General features: G+C 38.5%; 2 protein-coding genes across 2 annotated transcripts in view; both read left to right on the top strand.

The window, feature by feature from the left end:
* Nucleotides 1–5,609, top strand: part of Tmem30a (transmembrane protein 30A) — a 28,197-nt gene extending 22,588 nt beyond the window's left edge. Inside the window, exons 6-7 of the mRNA XM_031345183.1 lie at nucleotides 787–996; nucleotides 3,081–5,609. Of these exons, the coding sequence (XP_031201043.1) occupies nucleotides 787–996; nucleotides 3,081–3,274 (404 nt within the window). The 3' untranslated portion in view covers nucleotides 3,275–5,609. The remainder of the gene's footprint in view (nucleotides 1–786; nucleotides 997–3,080) is intronic.
* An 8,412-nt stretch (nucleotides 5,610–14,021) lies between these two features.
* Nucleotides 14,022–19,207, top strand: LOC116073347 (cytochrome c oxidase subunit 7A2, mitochondrial). Its single transcript, XM_031345184.1, has 4 exons — nucleotides 14,022–14,705; nucleotides 15,942–16,031; nucleotides 18,327–18,411; nucleotides 19,004–19,207. Exons 1-4 carry the CDS (start codon nucleotides 14,688–14,690, stop codon nucleotides 19,060–19,062), a joined length of 252 nt encoding a protein of 83 aa, XP_031201044.1. The 5' UTR covers nucleotides 14,022–14,687; the 3' UTR covers nucleotides 19,063–19,207.
* Nucleotides 19,208–20,030: the final 823 nt, after the last annotated feature.

Genomic DNA, 20,030 nt, shown 5'->3' with positions numbered 1-20,030 from the left:
TTTTTTAGGAGATTCTTTTTTTTTTTTAAAGGCTTGTTTATTATTAAATGTAAGCACACTGTAGCCGTCTTCAGACACTCCAGAAGAGGGTGTCAGATCTCATTATTGGTGGCTGTGAGCCACCATGTGATTGCTGGGATTTGAACTCAGGACATTCAGAAAAGCAGTCAGTGTTCTTACCTGCTGAGCCATCTCTCTAGCCCACAATATTTCTTTTTGGAATTTATTTTCACATTTATTTGTGAAAATATATGTGTATTTATATCTTTATGATCTTTATACCATCATTATTTTATGTATATGTATTTTATATATATGTATTATTTTATATATATATATATATATATATGTGTAGCATAGTGCATAAGTGGAAGTTGGAGAACTTGTAGGACTCTGTTCTTTCCTTTTACCATGTGGATCCTGGGGATTGAACTCAGTTCCTCAGGCTTGGTGGCAAGGGCCACGGTGATGCCCTGCTGAGCCATCTCATTGGCTCATATAATGTTCAGTGCTATGTTTTTACATGAAGTAATCTGCCTTTCCCTCAGTATCTTTTTTATCTTCTCTTGAGATATTAACCCTTTTTTACTTTTTGTTATAGAAGTTGGTTTTTCTTTAGATTTTTAAGATATCCTTAGGATATGAATATGTTTATACTTTTGACTATAAGAAAATGTCCAGATTGTGTTTTGTGCTTTTTCTTTTCTTTTTTTTAGTACTGTACTGAAACTTTATAAAATTGAATATTTTGATTTTTCCATCTTTCTCTCTCCCCAACTTATCAAGATACAACAAAGCCAGTAAACTGGCATATACCAGTATATGAACTAGACCCTGGTGATGAAAGTAATAATGGATTCATAAATGAAGACTTTATTGTTTGGATGCGTACTGCAGCATTACCTACTTTTCGTAAGTTGTATCGTCTTATAGAGCGGAGAGATGATTTACACCCAACATTACCAGCTGGACAGTACTATTTGAACATCACATACAGTATCCTTTTATTTTTTGGTTATGTGTACTTACAGAGTTTGAAAAGAGTTTCATGAAATCCTTATGTGGGTTATGTATGTGACATGTTACTTTTTGTTCTAGATTCCTTTACTTATTTTGTGGTACTGGTAATTGAATGTAGGGTCTCACACTTCCATTTCTGCATAGATATCAAGCCTTATTTCTTTTTAATTTCAAAGATCTTTATCATCATCATCATTACTACTCCTACTACCATTATTATTATTATTATTATTGTTATTAATGTATTTATGGATGATGTATGCACATGTACCAAGGTACATATGTAGTGGTAAGAGGACACCATAGAGACAGAACTTGATTTTCTCCTGTCACCTTTTTATATGGGTTTCAGGAATTAAATTCAGGTCATCAGGCTTGCACAGCAAGTGCCTTTACCCACTGAGACATTTCTTTGGCCCAGAAGCAGTCTTTTACAAGAAGGAAATGCTGGGCATTTTCAAAATAAAGATTATCTTTGGTTCTTGGACTCTTGTTTAGACAACTGAAAATGGCCTAATAGTGCCTGACTAAGAGCAACAATGGCTTTGAAACTATACCCATTTAGGAGCAGTTTTAGATACACAGACTCACGTTATGTGCTGCTAGAAAGACTCGTAATTTTGAGAGGATAGCCAGAATATAAGGCAACACTCTAGTTAGCATCTACAAAGATCCAGCACAGCTTACTGGTGTGTGCCAGTGTATAGCCTAATACAGAATGTGGGAGAGGAAAATCTATATTGCTAAGAACTCTGTGGATGGCAGGGGTTCTGTAATAGGGTCCCAAGGACTGAGAGCACTTTGAGGAAGACTGTAGGCTGTCTAAAAGACTGACAGTTCAACAATACAGAATCCTGGCGTCTTGTAAAACATTGTGAACTAGCTGTAAAGGTACAAGATAAGGAGGGAATTAAGAGCAGAGTTGAATGGAGTTAAAACAGAAGCCTAAATTTTTAGAGGAAGAAGAGAAAGGAGGAACACTGTTGACTTGATACTGTGTCTGGGTCTCTGGAGAGTTAGATTAAGGAGCACTGATTCTTGCCTCAGGATAAGATGATTTCAGTACTTAGAGCAGAGCCTGCCACGCCTCCAGACTTGTGGCCCCTTTGAGGAGTTTCAGTTCAGATTTTAGTTTTAGTTTTGACTTCTCTACTCTTTTCAGCATCCTAGAATGGACTATGTAAATAGTTCATCCAACACTGCTTTCTCCTCTCTTCTATCTCCTTACTAGTCGGTTTTGAATTCTGCACTAAACTATCAATTCTTTGAGCATAAGTTTAGTTATTGTTCCAAATGAACCAGCTAAAACTTGGACGTCATGCTTTGTGACCCTCTCTCTAGAGTACTCTCTGTCCTGTAGGTTTAAACATGTTCTTTGAATTTAAGATTCTGCTTCTGCTTCTGTCTGTTGCCATCATGTGCGTGGCCATCATTATTGCTCATCTGTTGTATTGTTCCATATGACATTGCCTTGAAGCTAATAGTCCTTCTTTGGTAATAAGACTAAAACTACCCAAGATACTATATAGAACTGAATTTTATTGTTTAGTTAAGACATTTTCCTTTTACTAGCAACATTATTTTTTTCACTAGATCAGATCTGGGAATACGTATGGTGGTAGAGTGCCTTGCCATGGGTTCAGTGTCTAGTACTATATATAGAAAAAAAATTCTGAAGTAGTTTTTAAAATAGTTGGGGTTTTTTTTGCAGTGCATAGTGGCACATCCCAGCACTTGGAAGACAGAAGCAGGCCAATCTTTTGTGACTTAAAGGCCAGCCTTGTCTATATAGTTGGTTCCAGGACATGCAGAGCTACATAGCAAGACCTTGTTTTAAAAACAACAAAATATAGTTAGTTAGCTCTATCACTTTCTGTCTGTCTGTCTGTCTGTCTGTCTGTCTGTCTATCTATCTATCCATCATGATTCATAATATACAAGCAAGGTACTCATGTATCATATAAACAAATTATAAGTAATTAAATTAAATATTAACTTTAAAACTTGTGTTCTAAATATCAAGTAACCACAGACAGAAAGTCTTCCTATACCCTCATCAGATTACCCTGTACATTCTTTTGATGGAAGAAAACGGATGATCTTGAGCACTATTTCATGGATGGGAGGAAAGAATCCATTTTTGGGAATTGCTTACATCACTATTGGATCCATCTCCTTCCTTCTGGGAGTTGTACTGCTAGTAATTAATCATAAATATAGAAACAGTAGTAATACTGCTGACATCACCATTTAATTTTATATTCTGAAACCAAATCTACTGCATGTGCATCAAGGCCAGTCCTGTTCAACCTAGCTTTTGAATGCTGATGTCTGGTTAGTATGTCATTTTGAAGTTGGCACATAACTTTAAAAAAAAAACAAAACCAGTCTTTGTTCTTTGCTTCTTACATATGGATGACTTATGGAAATATATGATGGGTATAAAAATTAGCTATATTGATTATATCAATATTGTAACTGCTAAAATGACATTCTAATGTCTGCTTTTTATTGGGACAGGCCATGTGATGCATAGAGCCTCTTTCATGTGAAATGCGTCTACTGCTTAAACTGTTGATGCTGTGTTGATAATATTATATTGACATGATGCTGTATATGTGTGCCTACTGTGTGATGAAAGGGATTATGAGATGTATGAGTGTAATGACTTGCTAACCTTTGAAAATTTGGTTACAGTTCAGATTGAAGAAAGACTAAATATAAATAAAACACTTCATCATTTTCATGTGTCATGTGTAAAGGCTTAAAGTCCCTCCTTGTTGAGGTGGTTCATATATGTTCAGCTTCTCTATTATAATTCTCCGATAATGACTTTGATTTCAGACTTTAGCTTGACCAGCATAGAAATTAATATCTAAAGAGGTCAGGTGGGTCTCGGCTAGAATTTTAAATTCCTTCTCATTTAGCTAAAATGTTGCATTCTGGAGTCCCAAGCTACTTGACATGTTTATATGTGATCATTTCCCTGGAAGCTTACACTTAAGAAGGGAAGAATAAATCTAGGTGAGTTGGGACAGCTGCTTGGCGAATCCTCTCCTGTGCCCCAGCTGTAAACCAGATACATCTGTTCAAAGGAGGCTGCTTTCATTGTTGTGCTTTGTAGTGCTAAGATGATTGCTTCTGCCTTGGAAATACCTCAAGTTGTTCTTAGTTAGCAGGTAAGTGATTTGACTTAATATTGATATTCTAAAAAAATTTGAAATCCTAATTTCTTCCATATTTCATTAAATTTTTGCATATAGGTCTAACAGATGTGGATATGTATACTCATTCTCTTTAATGAAGGTAATATTTTGGTTAGTCTTCCTAAGATATACCTTAGAAGATGATCTATACATTTCCTACTTAAATTCTGGGGAATTTGGAGTATATAAATGATAAAAAAAGATTATAATATATTGATTGAAGTTACTTTATTTTCTAACTAGATTATTTTAATAGTCCTTTATTGAATAAGTGCTATAATTTGTTTGCTATGGACTTATTCCTGATGTGAATGTAAATTATTTTTCCACATGCATGAAAATGTATGTATTAATCAGAGTTGTCTCCATTGCATTGAAATTACTTGTTTTTGAACTAAAGTAACTCATATTTATGTAGTAGAATGCTTGTGTTTTCAGACTTTGTAATGATTTCCTTTGGTTGTATTTTAAATCAAACAGTCTGGGTAATGTATCAGTTTAGATTAATAAGTGCTTAAAAGAAGAAAATTCAATGGTTCATAGTAGAAATGTGCCACACTTAAATAAGCTCTGTATGACAAATTCTGTTAAAAGCTTGTAATTCATGGTGACTTTTAACTTATAAAAATACTACTTGCACAGGTTACTTGATTTATGGATCTATGAAAACTTCTCAGGACGAAAGTTCTTTCTCTAAAACTATTCTTCTGTCAATCATTCAGAATGCTGTTATTCTGAAAAGTGTCCCTGTTGCATATGATGGTCAGTTTATTTGGGGGATTCTTCATAAGATGTGGGATGTTGCTGCCAGTCTTTCTCAAGTTAAGTGCTGGTGAAAGAGGACTACTAACTAGCCTGCATCTGTCTCTAACTGGGGACCAAGGGGTCTGCTAAAGAAAACTGAAGAGCTCTAACATTTTCACAGCTTGGAGAAGATAGAATCTTTACAAGTACAATTGAAGCTTGATCTATTTTACAAGTGCATTGATGGTTCCTGTTCTTCCCTGGTTCCTGTCATTTGAAACCAACTCCTGTTGTAAATAAGAAGAATATGGGACATTAATATTTAAGAAAATTTTGATGTCATTAAGGTGACTAAGTAGAAGGCTTAGAAAAATGCATTCATTTGCAAGTATTTTGGCACAAGAAATTTTCCAACTGAAAAAAATTATTCAGTAAGCAAAAGCTAAGATGTTTCATTGAAATCATAAGGCAGTTTAAAATAAACTGGAGAAAATAACTGTTCTAATAGAGAATAAACCAATTAAGAGTCAAGTGAATGTTACTTATTGGATAGTGACAAAGTTTATTTGTAACCTTAATTATATTAAAAGTTATCATTCTGTTAGGATGTTTTGTATTAATAAAAGTGAACAAAATTAATTGTGCTGTTTATGTGTCTTACTAAAATAACAATGCCCATTTATTCTTGCTAATGCTTAGTATTCAGGGTTTTTTTTGTTTGTTTTTGTTGTTCTGTTTTGGTTTGATTTTGGTTTTTTGAGACAGGGTTTCTCTGTGTATCCCTGGCTGTCCTGGAACTCACTCTGTAGACCAGGCTGGCCTTGAACTCAGAAATCCGCCTGCCTCTGCCTCCCAAGTACTGAAACTAAAGGTGTGCACCACCACCACCCGGCTTTAGTATTCAGTTTAACACAGTCTTAGTGAGTCCATGTTTTACCTTGTCCATGTGTACATTTGAAAAAATACCATTGTTAAAATTATTATATTTATTAATCCCCGACAACATAATCACAAGACTTATTAATGTTACTGAGGGTTCTTACCAGGAAGTAGTGAGACTGTTAGAGTTCTTGGCAGAGTGACTAAGGTTGGGATTCTATCCAGGAGAATGGGCAGTGATAGCAGTGAAGCCAAGCAGGCAGTAAATAAAACCCTTACATAAGAGAGGAGCAGGTGAGAGGCGAGGCTTGGGAGGCTGCTCTGCTGCTGCTCCCCTCTGCATGGAAGCACTGCCTGAGGCTTAGGACAGGCTGTAAACATCAGTCACAAAGTTTTGATGTATAAATGTCTGTTGTAGAGGGAATGATCTAGTAAAGTACTTTAAAGTCCAATTTAGTCCATGTACTACCCATCAGTAAATGTGAAAAGCACATTTTTCCTAATGCCATTTTAGAATTTAAAATAAATATATTGTCTAAAACCAAATGAGAAGATGGTGATCTTCTTTGCATATATTATATATATTAAGGTGTGTTGTGTATTGTTTTCAAAGTCAAATAATTATTCTCAAGCCATTATGATGAAAAAGAATAATCCTTGACACAAGCTTCCTTTCATCTCCAGAGAGTCATATGTAAACACCTAATAAATATTTTATAGTTAAAAAGATATGACATGAATCATTTTTGACCTTCATATTTCACTAATAGCTTGACTACACATACAAGTTTACGTTAAAAGCAGTTTTCTCTCCACTACTGCTTTTGATGAATCTAATCTTAGATGCTTACCTTGTCAGTTTGCTGCATATTTCTGTGTTCACTGTGTAGTGCTGTTGTCCTTTACAGAATTTGATCTTTCAGTACCATTATCCTGTTGAATTAATAATACTCATTTAGAAAAATTAATTTCTAAAACTTTTTACATGTCTATTGCTTCTAGAATATTAACAGATGGCGTCTACTTTTTGGTGAATATGTTTTGATGTGTTTGCGTTAATTGCTCTATGTGTATATATGTGTGTTCACTTGTAGACACAGCATTCTGTTCCTGACTTCCCTAGTCTCTCTGGATTTTCCAGTTTTTCCACCCTGACTTCCAGGGTAACCCCAAAGTCTTGTTGGGGGTGATGTAGATGTCCAATTTTTTTTTAAATATTTATTTATTCCAATGTATGAGTGCTCTGCTATATATATATCCACCTGCCTGAAGAGGGTATTAGATCCCCCTGTAGATGGTTGTGAGCCACTATGTGGTTGCTGGGAATTGAACTCATGACCTCTGGAAGAGCAGCCAGTGCTCTTAACTGCTGAGTCATCTCACCAGCCCCAGATGTCCAATTTTTGCATGAGCATCCTGTTGACATTTACTCTCTGCATCAGTCAGTTGTGAGTTTCTGTGTAAACTATTCACTGTGTGAAGAAACTTCTCTAACAGCACTAATCTATGGGTAATCTCAAAGGAATTTGGAGGATAGTTTGGTTCAGTGTCCCTTTAGCAGAAAATAGTAGTAGATTACTTACTCCAGGGGCCTGTGAGCTCCTCAACCAGGGCATTTGAGCAGAAACACAGTTTGGATAAGGAGAATAATGTAGAGATCTGACCTTTTTTGTTGTGTATACCTTTCAACTGGCCGTTTTCAGGCCCAACCCTGAGTCTATCCTTTGCTGTAACCATCTCTTCATTGTACCCTTTCCCTAAGATAAACAGGTGTGTCTTGTATCTACATAGTTTGTCTTCTGCAATATTGTAAATAGCATCATACCATATGCAGTCTTTTCAAGCGAATTTATTTTACTTATGATATTTGAGGTTGATCTAGGGTGAGGTGTCTGTCAGTTGTACTTAATGGCTTTTCCTTTTAGTCTTGTTTGATTGCAGTAGTAGGAAAGGGGGAGAGGTGCTTGAGGTTGGTACACCATTTTCGCTGTCTGTAGTAATGAAGAAAATGAACTCACTTTTGCATTTTCCAAGCCTAGCATGCTACTTTGTTTCAAGCTCCAGAAAAGAAGAAAAACAATCTTAGAAATATATGTCAAATTATATTTGAACTTCTCTATATCTCCACTTTGAGAACCAGTGCTCTATAATAATCCTGGAGTGTGTTTTCTTTCCTTTTCACTCAAAGCTTGTAAACAGTAGTTTGTTTTGTTTTGTTTTCATTTTCAATTTATATTCAGCCTTTCATGTCAAAATTGCATTGTGTTCTGTTCATTGAAACCTATCTGAAAGATTCAGTAGACAGCATAGAAATAGATTCATAGGCTATTAAGCATTTACAAGATGTATCTTCAGATTGCATTATCTCCTAAACCACTTACCTATTCTCTCTGATGTTGGGATTTCAGTACCTACTTGACATTTTGTTTTGATAAATGTAGTGATGGGTGAAATCTTATAGAAAAGATTATAGTAGATTAGGTATGCCGTTTTATGTCAACGTGACACAAATGAGTTATTTGGAAAGAGAACATCAACTGAGAAAATGCCCCTACCAGACTTGCTTGTGGGAGGAACATTTCCTTAATTAGCAGTTCATGTGTGGAGGGCCTAGACCATGTGGGTAGTGCCATTCCTGGGTAGGTGGTCTTGGGAGTATACAAGAAAGAAAACTGAGCAAGCCATGAGGAGCAAGCTAGTAAGCAGCATCCCTCTATGACCTATGCATCAGGTTCTACCTCCAGGTTCCTGCCGTTTGAGGTCCCCACCCTGCCCCAGCCTTTCTCAGTGATGGACTATAATGTGGCAATGTAGACTAAAATAAACTCTCCTGGCTGGAGTTTTGTCACAGCAATAGAGAAACTCTAAGACAAATTGGTGCTGGGTAGTGAGAATATTCTTATAATAGACCTGACCATGTTTTGGGGGATGATTATGAGAGGAGTTTGGAAATTTGGGCTAGAAAAAGTGTTGTGTGCACAGAGCTCAGTAGACTGTTGTGTGTCAGCTTGGAAGTAGTGATGCAGATAGTGGAGGCTTGGCTTGTGAAATTTCAGAACAAAGTTTGAGAATCTGTTACAGACAGTTGTGGAGTCTGATCAGCTGGAACTGAAAAGCTGGCTGTGATTAACAAATGACCTACATCACTAAAGAAAAACTTTTGCTTTACTAGAACAGTTGATGCTGGTTATCTGCAGTTGAAAAACTAGAGTGGTGATTGAGAAGAGACCAGTAGCTGGGTCTGGTGGCACATACCTCTAATCCCAGCACTCAAGAAACAGAGGCAAGGATCTCTATGAGCTCAAGGCCAGCCTGTTCTACAGAGTGTTCCAGGATGACCTTGATCCTGGAGCAGGGAGTGGGAAAGGGAGAAGAGAGAAAAGGAAATAGGGTCAGCAACAGCATTTCTTTGCGGTTAGCTCACAAGATCTGTGGTCTAGAGCAGGCCAAGTCTGCTGCCTTTGGCAGCTGGACTTGGAAATGTGCCAGGGTTTCTCAGGTGGTACTGGTGTTTAAGACATGAAGGGGTCATGGAGAGCAGCTGAGGCTTGGCATTAGGAGAAGCCATTGGTGAATGTATAGCCTCAGTTGAAGTAGAAGCCCTAGGATTGACAGGGTCATGGACAAAAGTTTAGGTATGGCAACATGGGCAAGGTTAGGGTCTCTGAAAATTAGAGCACAAGTGAGGCTACTGGAAAGGTGTACCCCAGTTGCAGTGGAGACCCCAATACTTTTGAGATGTCAGTCGGAAGGGACCACCACCAAGAACAGCAGCATTCACAGAGTAGAGCTGCTTGGGCTTGAGCCTCCTAGGAGACAATTTGTGAGCTGTGTATGACAGAGCAAGGGAAATGTCACTGCTAAGCCCTTTGGAGCCCAGAGATCCTGAGTGAATCCCATAATTCTGACAGTGAAGTTTACAGTGTTGGAAGGTTGGTTGTGAATTGATTTGATTATGACTGCCCTGGTTATTCCCTCATGGAATATTAAAGTTGTCTTTTTTTTTTTTTTTAACTTTGGAGTTTTAGAAAGTTTTGAACATTTTAGAGACGTTTGGACATTTTAATGTTTGAACTTTTAAGACTGCAGGTCTTTTTAAATGTTGGAGTGTTTTGTATTGTGATACTGATATTAATGTGAGATTTGGGGGATGTGGGATAAGAAAAGAATGGTTATGGCCTAATGGTGATGTGTTCCTGTGTCAAGCTGACAAAGGGTTAGTTGTGCTGGCTATTTCTATGTCAACATAAAACTATGACAGGCACTAAAGTGATTTGGGAAGTGAGAACATTAATTGAAAAAGTACTCCCATTGGATTAGCCTGTGGGTAAGTGTGTGGGACATTTTTTAAATTAGTGATTGGTGTGAGATTAATGCTTATCTTGTGAGTGGTGCCACTGCCTGGTAGTGTTTCTGGGAGTAGGTAATGTGGAGAGCTCTTGGTGACACTTAAAGGATATTGGCAAGAATTTGACTTTGGGCTAGGACAAGGAAGTTGGCTTAAGAGCTTGATCATCTTGATAAGATCCTGAATACTTTATTCGGGGATCTTTATTCATGCCTTGTTTGTTCCTTGCTACTTTATTTGTCTTAGAAATGGCCATATTCATTGCATGTACCTAGAATGATACAAAAGCAGACTGGAAAAAATTAAACCTGCTTCAGCGTTTGCTGGAGTCATACAATACTGTTGCCTGATTGTGTTTTCTTTCTTTAATCCTCACTCCCTTGAGACCCTGTTTACCGACTGTGAGGGCTTGGTCAATATGAGGAGCAAGCCAGTAAGCTGCCCTGCTTTGTGGTTTCTGTATCTGCTTCTGCCTTGAATTTTTGACTTTTCCTCCTTTGATGATGAACTAGGATGTGGATGAGTGAGTAAACTAACCCTTTTCCTTTCCAAGTTGCCTTTGGTTATGGTGTTTCAGTGAAGGAATTGAAGCCCTAAGTAAGACACTATGAACCCAATGACTTGTTTTCATTTGTGTCTGTCAAGCCAAACAAATTTACTTTTATCTTGATACTTTATACAGATATGTTCTTTTTCCTTTCACCCTCAGCATCTGGCTTGTGACTGACTACTGGATTTTCTTCCTAATTACCTTCCTTAGTTTCCTTTGTATATGTTCTGGACTACTTCTGGAACAAAATAAGCCCTTCCCTTGTTTAGAGACAATGTCTTACTGGGTAGCCTTGCATGCTCTTGAACTGGACATGCAGACCAGGGTGCCTCAGACTCACAGAGTTCTACCTGCCCCTGCCTCTTGACTGCTAGAATTAAGATGTGGACCACCATACATGGCCTCTTGAATTACCATTTTTACTCCCATTTTTATGTGTATTCATTGAGATTCTCCTGAGATCTAAGTAATTCACTTTTAATTGAAAAACAAGTGATTTATATCAAATTAATCTGTTATTAACACAGAACTAGCAGTCAATCCATACAAGCCTGGCTTTCCTTTTGTTAGATGTTGGAGGTGGAATGGCTGCTGGTGGTTGTACTGAGATTCTACTGGGCTATGTACACTCCTTGCCCCTCTGAGTTAGTCTTCTTGCTCTTACTCTATTATGAATTAATGGAAAGGCCCCTGTCTTTTCAGCTGCTGGTTTTTCAAAGTAATGTGTGTCCATTCGCATAGATCCCCTTACTCATCTGTGTCCTGCTGCCTGCCTGCCTGCCTGCCTTCTTGGATTATTACAAAACTTTTTGACTCTGGCTGGCCCTAGTAAGTTGGGTCTTGCAAGCTTTTAATTACAACTAATGTTATCTTAAAATGGAATCTGTATTGTAAGCCCGCACTCCTGAAATCTTTGAATGTCTCCAAAGGACTTTCAAAGTGATACTTAAGTTAGTCATGGCAACCAGCCCTCAGTAAACTACTCCCTCCTCCTCTTTTTGCCAAACCATGCTATTCATCTGTTCCCCTCTCTCTGCTTGAGTATACTCTTCCAGCTGCTGAGGGTTTTCTGTTGATCTGTTGCTGTCAACAGTAATAGTGGATGAAGTTTCAACATAGAAACCACAACCACAAAGATTTCTGGTAGAAAAATATTAAGACATAATCAACCGTCAATTCATCTGTGATAAACAATAAAGGGAAATAGTAACCTGGAAGTGTGGATACTGGACATTCTAGTTTCTCAGACACATTCCTTCATTAAACTTGGATTTATAAAATGTATACACCTAGCAACTTCAAAATTTTAAATTTGGAGTTAAATCTCATGTCAGCAATTCTTCCAAAGAGCCATTCTGTAATATTAAAGAACAACAACAACAAACCAAAACAAAGCAAACAACCCCAAACTGATGTTTTGGAAAGGAGCCCATTTTGAAAATTAGCTTATGTCATTGGATAAATTCAGAGACCTGGTAGTAAATTTCCAGTGAATTTAGGAGGAACTAGCAAAGTCTAATAGACAGAGGCAAATTTAAGCCCACGTTTTCTATCCAAGTAATCACAGTTAATGCAGAAGCAAGCTAGTGAAGAACCCTGGAACTGACAGAGCTGGGGTATGATGCCAACACATTAGGTGGTTTGTTGTTCTTTTGCTTTTATATTCAATGGATTTTTATGTGTGTGGACAGAGTCCTATTTGTCAAACAAGCATTTTTTTTTTTTTTTTTAAATTCTGGATGATGGGAAACAATGGTGACAGAAGATGAAGATGGAAACAAATAAAGACTTCTGCAGAAATAAAATGAAAAGATGTTGCTGGCTTGGGCAGCAGTGGTAATGTTACAGATCATAAATGGTCAGATATGATTCTGAAGTTGCACAGATAGAATTTGTAGGGTTTGGTAGGAAAATGTTAATATTTGGGGGAAATTGCAGAGACTTTAACAATTTAAAAAAAATGAAAGCATAAATAGTTTAGTATGAATTAGGGAAAGGTACTTTGAAATTTTGGTGTTGAAAGGAGCCAAAGCAAAAACTAAGAGGACCAGTGTGAAAGAGGACTATTAGGAGAGTGATGCATGGAAACCTCACTAAAAGTCCCATATTTCACACTCTTGATGAACTAGGATGTGGACGAGTGAGTAAACTAACCCTTTTCCTTTCCAAGTTGCCTTTGGTTATGATGTTTCAGTGAAGGAATTGAAGCCCTAAGTAAGACACTATGAACCCAATCACAGTCTTGATGGTTTATTTCCAAATTAAAATGTACTCTAGGGGAATGAGCAACTGTGATATCTGTGGCTGATAATGCAGAAGCTTGCCTAAGAAGTGATTTTGAAAAAGACTAGCACAAAAGGAGGAGCACACAAGTTTAAAGAAGTCTGTTTTTACTCCGGAGAGAATGGGATAGTAAACACTGGTTTTGTATGTGTGCTTTCCTTTTTAAAATGGAATGTGTTTGTGGATGGAGTGATCCAGTAAAGAGAAAATTGTACAGCCATAAGTGACAGGGTTATAAGGACTTGTATCAACAAGTCCTTTTAATGTGAACTTTGGGTTCTTGGACAGTCAGTATTCCTAGGCCTGTCAAACAATATGGATTCACTGTTGGTTAGTGGGTTCATCATTATTAGTGTTAGGGGAATAGTAAATCTACAGTCAATTCTGAGAAAACTTTCCTGTGGTGAAACAGACAGCAGCCATAAACTTTAACGAATTCCAATTACAGACAATAAATGTAAAAAAAACCTCCCCATCCCCAACTATTAGTATATTTGGTAATTATGCTTGATGGCACAACGAATAATTCAGAAGTGGTAGAAAATAAATCGGTCATGATGGGTGTTTATAAACTTGGTAAAGGAGAAAACTTAGACTGTGTTAGGGGCAAATTAACAGAGTAGGTTATGAAGAAAGAATTAGGCATTACGAATTTTTATTCACGCAACACTGTCGAACCCATTTATCACTAGCTTTTACTGGAAATGGCAATGAAGTTGTTTCTAAGTTTGCAAAAGGGTGGAAAGACATTTGTTATACTGTTGAGTAGATTATTTTTACTTGTACATTTGGGGTGTGCAGAAGAACAAGGGCAGTTGTAAGGAGGAATAGTTAAGCAAGACTGATGTAACAGCCTGTCTGTAAAATGCACGCACCTCTGACAACTCCATCAAGGCGTGAAATGTGCTGCTGACCTGAGAAAGCACGACACAGTCAGTATTTGTGTTGAACATGGATTTTAAAATGTATTCCCCTCTTTTCAGCGTTTTCCCAGACTCAATAACGAAGCCAGCCAGTTCCAGTCTCGGGACTCAGGAGGAGCTTCCAGCACAAGGAGTTTAGCAGAAGGTGCTAAATACCTGTGGATGCCAACACCGGTCTGTCCTATATGATCTCAGCACAAAGACTAACGCCTCCCACTTTCATCTGTGGAAAACAAACCCTAAAACTGGACTCTATCCGTGTTAAGAGGCGCTTTTGAATATTTAAGCTTGCACGACGTAGCTTTGACAGCCATTGTTCCTTCAGACTGTAAACAATGGCTCAAAGCCTTCTCAAAAGGCAAGCTACTTTCCGGATAGTCTAGTTGCCCACTGACTTCACCAGAGCGTAGGAAGAGGGCTGCAGACGTCACGCCTCTCCATTGCCGGTGGCGTTTGTTCTCTATTGTGATTCTAGGTCCCGTAGCGGGCGCCGCAGGGCCGAGACTGGTGGTACGCAGGCTTCGGAGGTCTGGAGGCTAGACCGGCCGCTGCGAGGAGTCGCTCTGGCTCTCCCTCCGCTCTCTATGGTCGGGAGCGCGAGCCCCTCCTCTTCCCGGAACGAGCACTCTTCCTTGACGCACGCGCTGCGCCAGGAAGGGGTTCCGTTTCCGGCCTGGTGGTTTTCGAGTTTTGACGTTCAGTAGTCGCGGTTGGTGGGCAACAACTGAGCCAAGATGTTGCGGAATCTGCTGGTAGGTAGCTTTGGGGGTTTGGCTGGTACTGGAGTGTCGGGGCGGAGGGTCAGGGTACCCTGACGGAAAGCCGAGCTGCACATGGGGCAGAAGACAGCAGCCGAAGTCACCTTGGCCGCTCGTCCTTTTCCCTGACCTTCCGACTACTCGCCCCTGGCTGTTTCTGGGTAGTCGTAAAGGGAACGGCAGGATCACATTTGGTTCCTAGTCACTACAGCTTACTGTTGCTTTTTGCTGAGATTTGTAGCTCTGATGTAGGCTCCAGTGGGGGGATCTTGGACACCTAGGCGGAAGGTGGCTTTCTGTTGTCATTTTGTTTTGTATCATAGAGAAAAGATAGAAATTTACATGATTTTTACCTGATTCAGAAGTAAGCTAAAGAACTAAATTGTACAATTTTAGTTGGGATTTATTGGGATTCATGATTGAACTGTAATGGCGATTCTGTATTTCCTTTAACACTTGATGATTATTTCTCCAAAATTTAAAAAGGTGTGGCTTGATTTTTTTATTTTGTAATTATTTAACAAAACTTTATTAACCTACTAATACCATTTAGAAAGTGTTTATCTGATTTAAACAAGACTTACACCCCATTAGATTTTCCTTAGATGTCTAGGAATGTTTTAGGAGGTGCCCTCCACTGCAAAGTAATTTTTCAGTGCCTTGGCTATCCTGGAACTAGCTCTATAGATTAGCCTGGTCTCTACCTCCCTAGTGCAAGGATTAAAGTCTCGAGCCATCACTGCCCTGCCAGTAGTAGATTTTTGACATAGGCAAATATTAAATGAAAATTTAGAACTTAGAAGTTCTATATCATTTATTTTTCTGTATATCTGGATGTATTGTTCAGTGATATAAAGTACTACTGATTAATTTCAGGCACAGGTTATATATATAGCTCCTGGCTTCTGAAGACTTTGGAATGTAACATGAAGCACAGAGCAGAGAATAGACAACATCTGGAAAATCTGGATGCTAGTCTTTATTATGACAAGTTCGATAATGCTTTAAATTTCAGCTTCCTTTTAGTATGAAGGCTTGGAAGTTGCCTTTGCAGGTTTCTTTAGACTCTGTGTATCCCTGATTGTTCTGGAACTCTCTTTGTAGACTAGGCTGGCCTTGAACTCAGAAATCCACCTGCCTCTGCCTCCCAAGTGCTGGGATTAAAGGTGTGACCACCACTGCCCAGCTAGCTCTAAGTCTTGTTCGCTATATGCGAATTTTCTGTTTCAGGCCCTTCGTCAGATTGCCCAGAGGACCATCAGCACCACTTCACGAAGGCATTTTGAAAACAAAGTTCCAGAGAAACAAAAGCTGTTTCAGGTACTGAAGTATTCTATATGACTGTTAATTGTAATAGAGCTGAGATAGTGGAGTAAATCCAGAGGATCTGCTTCTTAGAGACTCTCAAGTATTTTATTTTATTTTATTTTATTTTATTTTATTTTTTGAGCATAAGAAAGTATATTTGCTGTGTCTAAGAGGTGCTCAGGGAGGTGGGAAAAGCTGCAGAGGTCAGTGAATTTTTGTGTGTGTGAGGAATTTGATGAATTGGTATTCTTTGGGGAATAATTCCATAAACCATAAAAAAGGTCCAGAAACAAAAACATAAGCAGAAGTTCAGTAAATGTTACAGGGTGTAGCATACCTATAGGAAAGAGTACAGTAAGTAATCTAGGGAAACATCAAAAGACCCCAGGAGAAAAACCAAGTCCTAAAAATACCCGATTTATCACTGGAGGAGAAGCAGCATGTGAGCAGCACGGGTGTGTCACTGGTATCCAAAGAGTTACAGATCTGTAAGAAGCGCAAAGTAATTTCATGATAGCTGTCAGGACAGGAGATGAAAATCCCTGTGGGATGGGGCCAGCATGCAGTTCTGACTGGCTCTTAGCCTTGTATTCTGCTCCTTCTGCCCTAATGTCTACGCTCTACCTCGTGGATTGGGAAGCTGCAGAGGTTTGGAGCATGCCATTTTATAGAGCCAGAAGTGGATATCTAGATGGAGGACCACTGCTGGCCCCTACGTATTGGTGGAACAGAAGTTCTGCCATGTGGTATTGCCTTCAGAGCTATGAAGCCACTTTCTGGACACAGGTTTTTTTTTTTTTTTAAGATTTATTTATTTTATGTGAGTACACTGTTGCTGACTTCAGACACACCAGAAGAGGGCATCAGATCCCATTACAGATGGTTGTGAGCCACCATGTGGTTGCTGGGAATTGAACTCAGGACCTCTGGAAGAGTTGCTAGTCCTCTTAACTGCTGAGCCATCTCTCCAGCTCCAACACAGTTTTTTACATACCAGCTTAACGGTGTCAGTGTCACCAAGAAATGGTTGTGACCCTGTCATTATCTTTTCGGTTTTATAGATTTAAGGCTACTCTACCCTGACTTTAAATGTCCTTAGAATAAACAAACAAACAAACAAACAAAACCTGTAGCTTCTGGAACAGAGTCTTTTCAAAGCAGACGGACAGGAGTGGTGACCTCTGTGTCAGCTGCTGGACACAGTCTTCTCAAAGCAGACGGACAGGAGTGGTGACCTCTGTGTCAGCTGCTGGACACAGTCTTCTCAAAGCAGACAGACAGGAGTGGTGACTTCTGTGTCAGCTGCTGGACACAGTCTTCTCAAAGCAGATGGACAAGAGTGGTGACCCCACTCCTTGCAATCTAAGTAGAAAGATTTCATATAGGTTACGTTTGCCAGGTATGGGAGACAGCTAGCATCAGCCACGGGCTTTCTTCCAAGCTGAGCAGTGGTGTGTTAGGGACTGGAGTTTAACTGATAACTGGAAATATTGTAAACAAATATCAGCCACTTAAGAAGTCCCCTCTCAGACACTTCTGTAGACTGTGTGCATGACTGTAAGGAAACTGAAAAAGGATTTTAACCCAACCTATCAATTAGTGGAGGATTGACTAAAGTAGTTCATTTTTTCACCCAATAGAATATTATGTAACCATTGAAGAGAGAATTAAATGGGCTAAAACTGTTTTTCAAAATAGTGTATAACATTTCATAGCATAATGCCATTATGTATTTTAAGTACATATAACTTAAAAGAATTGGTAAATAATAAGCATTAAAAATAGAGATGTATACCATAACTGTTAATAAGTGTTATGTCTTAGAGGAAGACTCTGTAGATTAGAGCAGTTACCCTTTGTAAGTAATTAGATTGAGGATGATTTTTGTTTTATTGTGATGTAAAATTTTTCCCTGTGCAAAATTTCAAGTAGTGAAGTATTACATGTGCTACATAAGAATAAGATTCTTAAGTGGATATAAGATGATAGACTAGTGTTATAAATCAGACCTCCCTGCCCAATTTGATAAGGGGAAAAATCTTCCTGGTGATTGACGGACCAGTATCTTATATTTACATTATTGAATTCAAGGATTATATTTTACTGCTCTGGTTTGTATAGTCCTCAAAAAGACCTCATTAGGTTTCAAATTAGCTTGAAAACGATGCTGTCTTTTACAAGTTTATAAATTTAAAGTAGTGGTACAGAAAGAATAAAAATTGTAAGCCTCTTAAATTATTTAAATCCTGGGAGTATCTGTGGAAACAGGTAACACATGTATCAATGTCTTTGTTTTTCTTTAACCAGGAGGATAATGGGATACCAGTTCATCTGAAAGGCGGGGCATTTGATGCCCTCCTCTACAGAGCCACAATGGCTCTGACACTTGGTGGTAAGACATCGTTTAAGTGTTTACAAGTCAAGGGCAGCTCTGACAGCTTTCTTGCTTTTGATATGGTGTGGCAATTTCAGTCTGTCTGCGCACCATATCACTGCACCTCTGATGAGCAGTCAGGAGGGCAGCTAGAACATACTAAGCATAAGGCAGGTTTATGCTTAAGAGAGCTAGTTTTCTACGTGTCACTAGTCATTCTCAACCCCCCAACCCCAAACATTCACACTCAAATAGTAGGGGGTTGAAAAAAAAAACTTTGTATTCCTTATTATATTGAAGGATGTTGTTGTGCTATATCTACATTTTTAAAATAGAAATGAAGTAATGGTGAAACTAGATTAAATATTTTTTCAGCATCTATCAAGACACTTTGATCAACACATGTTTGATCACAGATGTGTATGTGTGTTCCCACTGAGGAAATCAAACCCACAAACTTAGGCATTAGATGTAAACACACTACATTTGCCGCATTCCCAGCCATTACGCTTGACAGCAACTTTGCCCTTACCGTTTGAGCTGGAGTAAATAAGTGTATGCACTGAAAGCAGAAGTGTTAGTAAGCCTTCGTTCGTTCGTGTGTTCTCAGGAACAGCCTATGCCATCTACCTCTTAGCTATGGCTGCCTTTCCCAAGAAGCAGAACTGACGCCATCGCCCCGCCCCAGTCTTCACGTGGTTCAGTTTCATCAATGCTCGATGGACCAGGAATCTGATGAGTAACTGAGCTCTTCTTTGGGGATCAATATTTATTGATGTGTATTCTGCCACCAATAAAGCAGTCCTTAATCATTTTTTTTTGTCTCCCTTTTCACTTGAGAATAAGTTATTGGTAATACCGTTTTGGGTCAGCAGTTGGCAAATCTTAGATAAGGAAAAAAATTGTAAAAGTTGTTTGTCTGCAAATTCATCTAAAGCACCATTGTCATGATAATGTTTAAGGAATGTTACTTTAGCAGCTAGGAATGTTTAGTAGATGGTCTTTAACGCCATCTGAGCTTGACCATTGAAAGGATGTTGCTTTGCTGTCTGTTCCCTGCCTTAAGGGCCTGGTTGAAGTGCTGGGCACTGCTCAAGTGGAAGTGGGTCCTGCTGGCTCTTACTCCATTTTCTATGCGGAAGTGTTGGCTGAGTTCTGTCTCAGAAATAGGATTTACTAGACTGCAAAACCGAGTACTTTTTCTATATTCAGAATGGGTTTTAAATGATTTTATTCTAATCCTTAACCATAAAGCTTAAAAACTTTAATTTATAAAAGTTATGGGGGGCTATAGGGAGTCAAACTGTTTTTCCTTTTACAAGGTGTAACCTAGTAAGCTCTGAGAAGACTGGAGTTCACCTATTTTAGAATTAAGGGAAATTTATGAGGAATTGTTTTACAAGCTTCACTTTCTAGATAAAAGTAAAAAAATATATATATTTAGAAAACTTGAGCCATCTGAAATGGCCACATTAGCCTTTGCTATAAAAGCATGAAGATTTGTGGTAGTGGCTTTCTCAACTAGTTATAGTTACAGATTCTTTAGTCTTAGATTCTGAAGCTGAAGGGATCATTAGACTGTAGTATGTATCTTCCATCATTAGTAGGAAGTAAAGGTTAGAGGTCTAAAAGCTGAG

This window comes from Mastomys coucha, unplaced genomic scaffold (genome assembly GCF_008632895.1).
Source record: "Mastomys coucha isolate ucsf_1 unplaced genomic scaffold, UCSF_Mcou_1 pScaffold23, whole genome shotgun sequence".
NCBI lineage: Eukaryota > Metazoa > Chordata > Mammalia > Rodentia > Muridae > Mastomys > Mastomys coucha.
This window is presented reverse-complemented; position numbering and strand designations above follow the sequence as displayed.

Bases quoted from the DNA above. Each gene is read 5' to 3' on its own strand.
- LOC116073347 (XM_031345184.1), top strand. The intron at 16,032-18,326 runs GTACTGAAGTAT...TTCTTTAACCAG, and splicing joins AGAAACAAAAGCTGTTTCAG to GAGGATAATGGGATACCAGT. The intron at 18,412-19,003 runs GTAAGACATCGT...GTGTGTTCTCAG, and splicing joins AATGGCTCTGACACTTGGTG to GAACAGCCTATGCCATCTAC.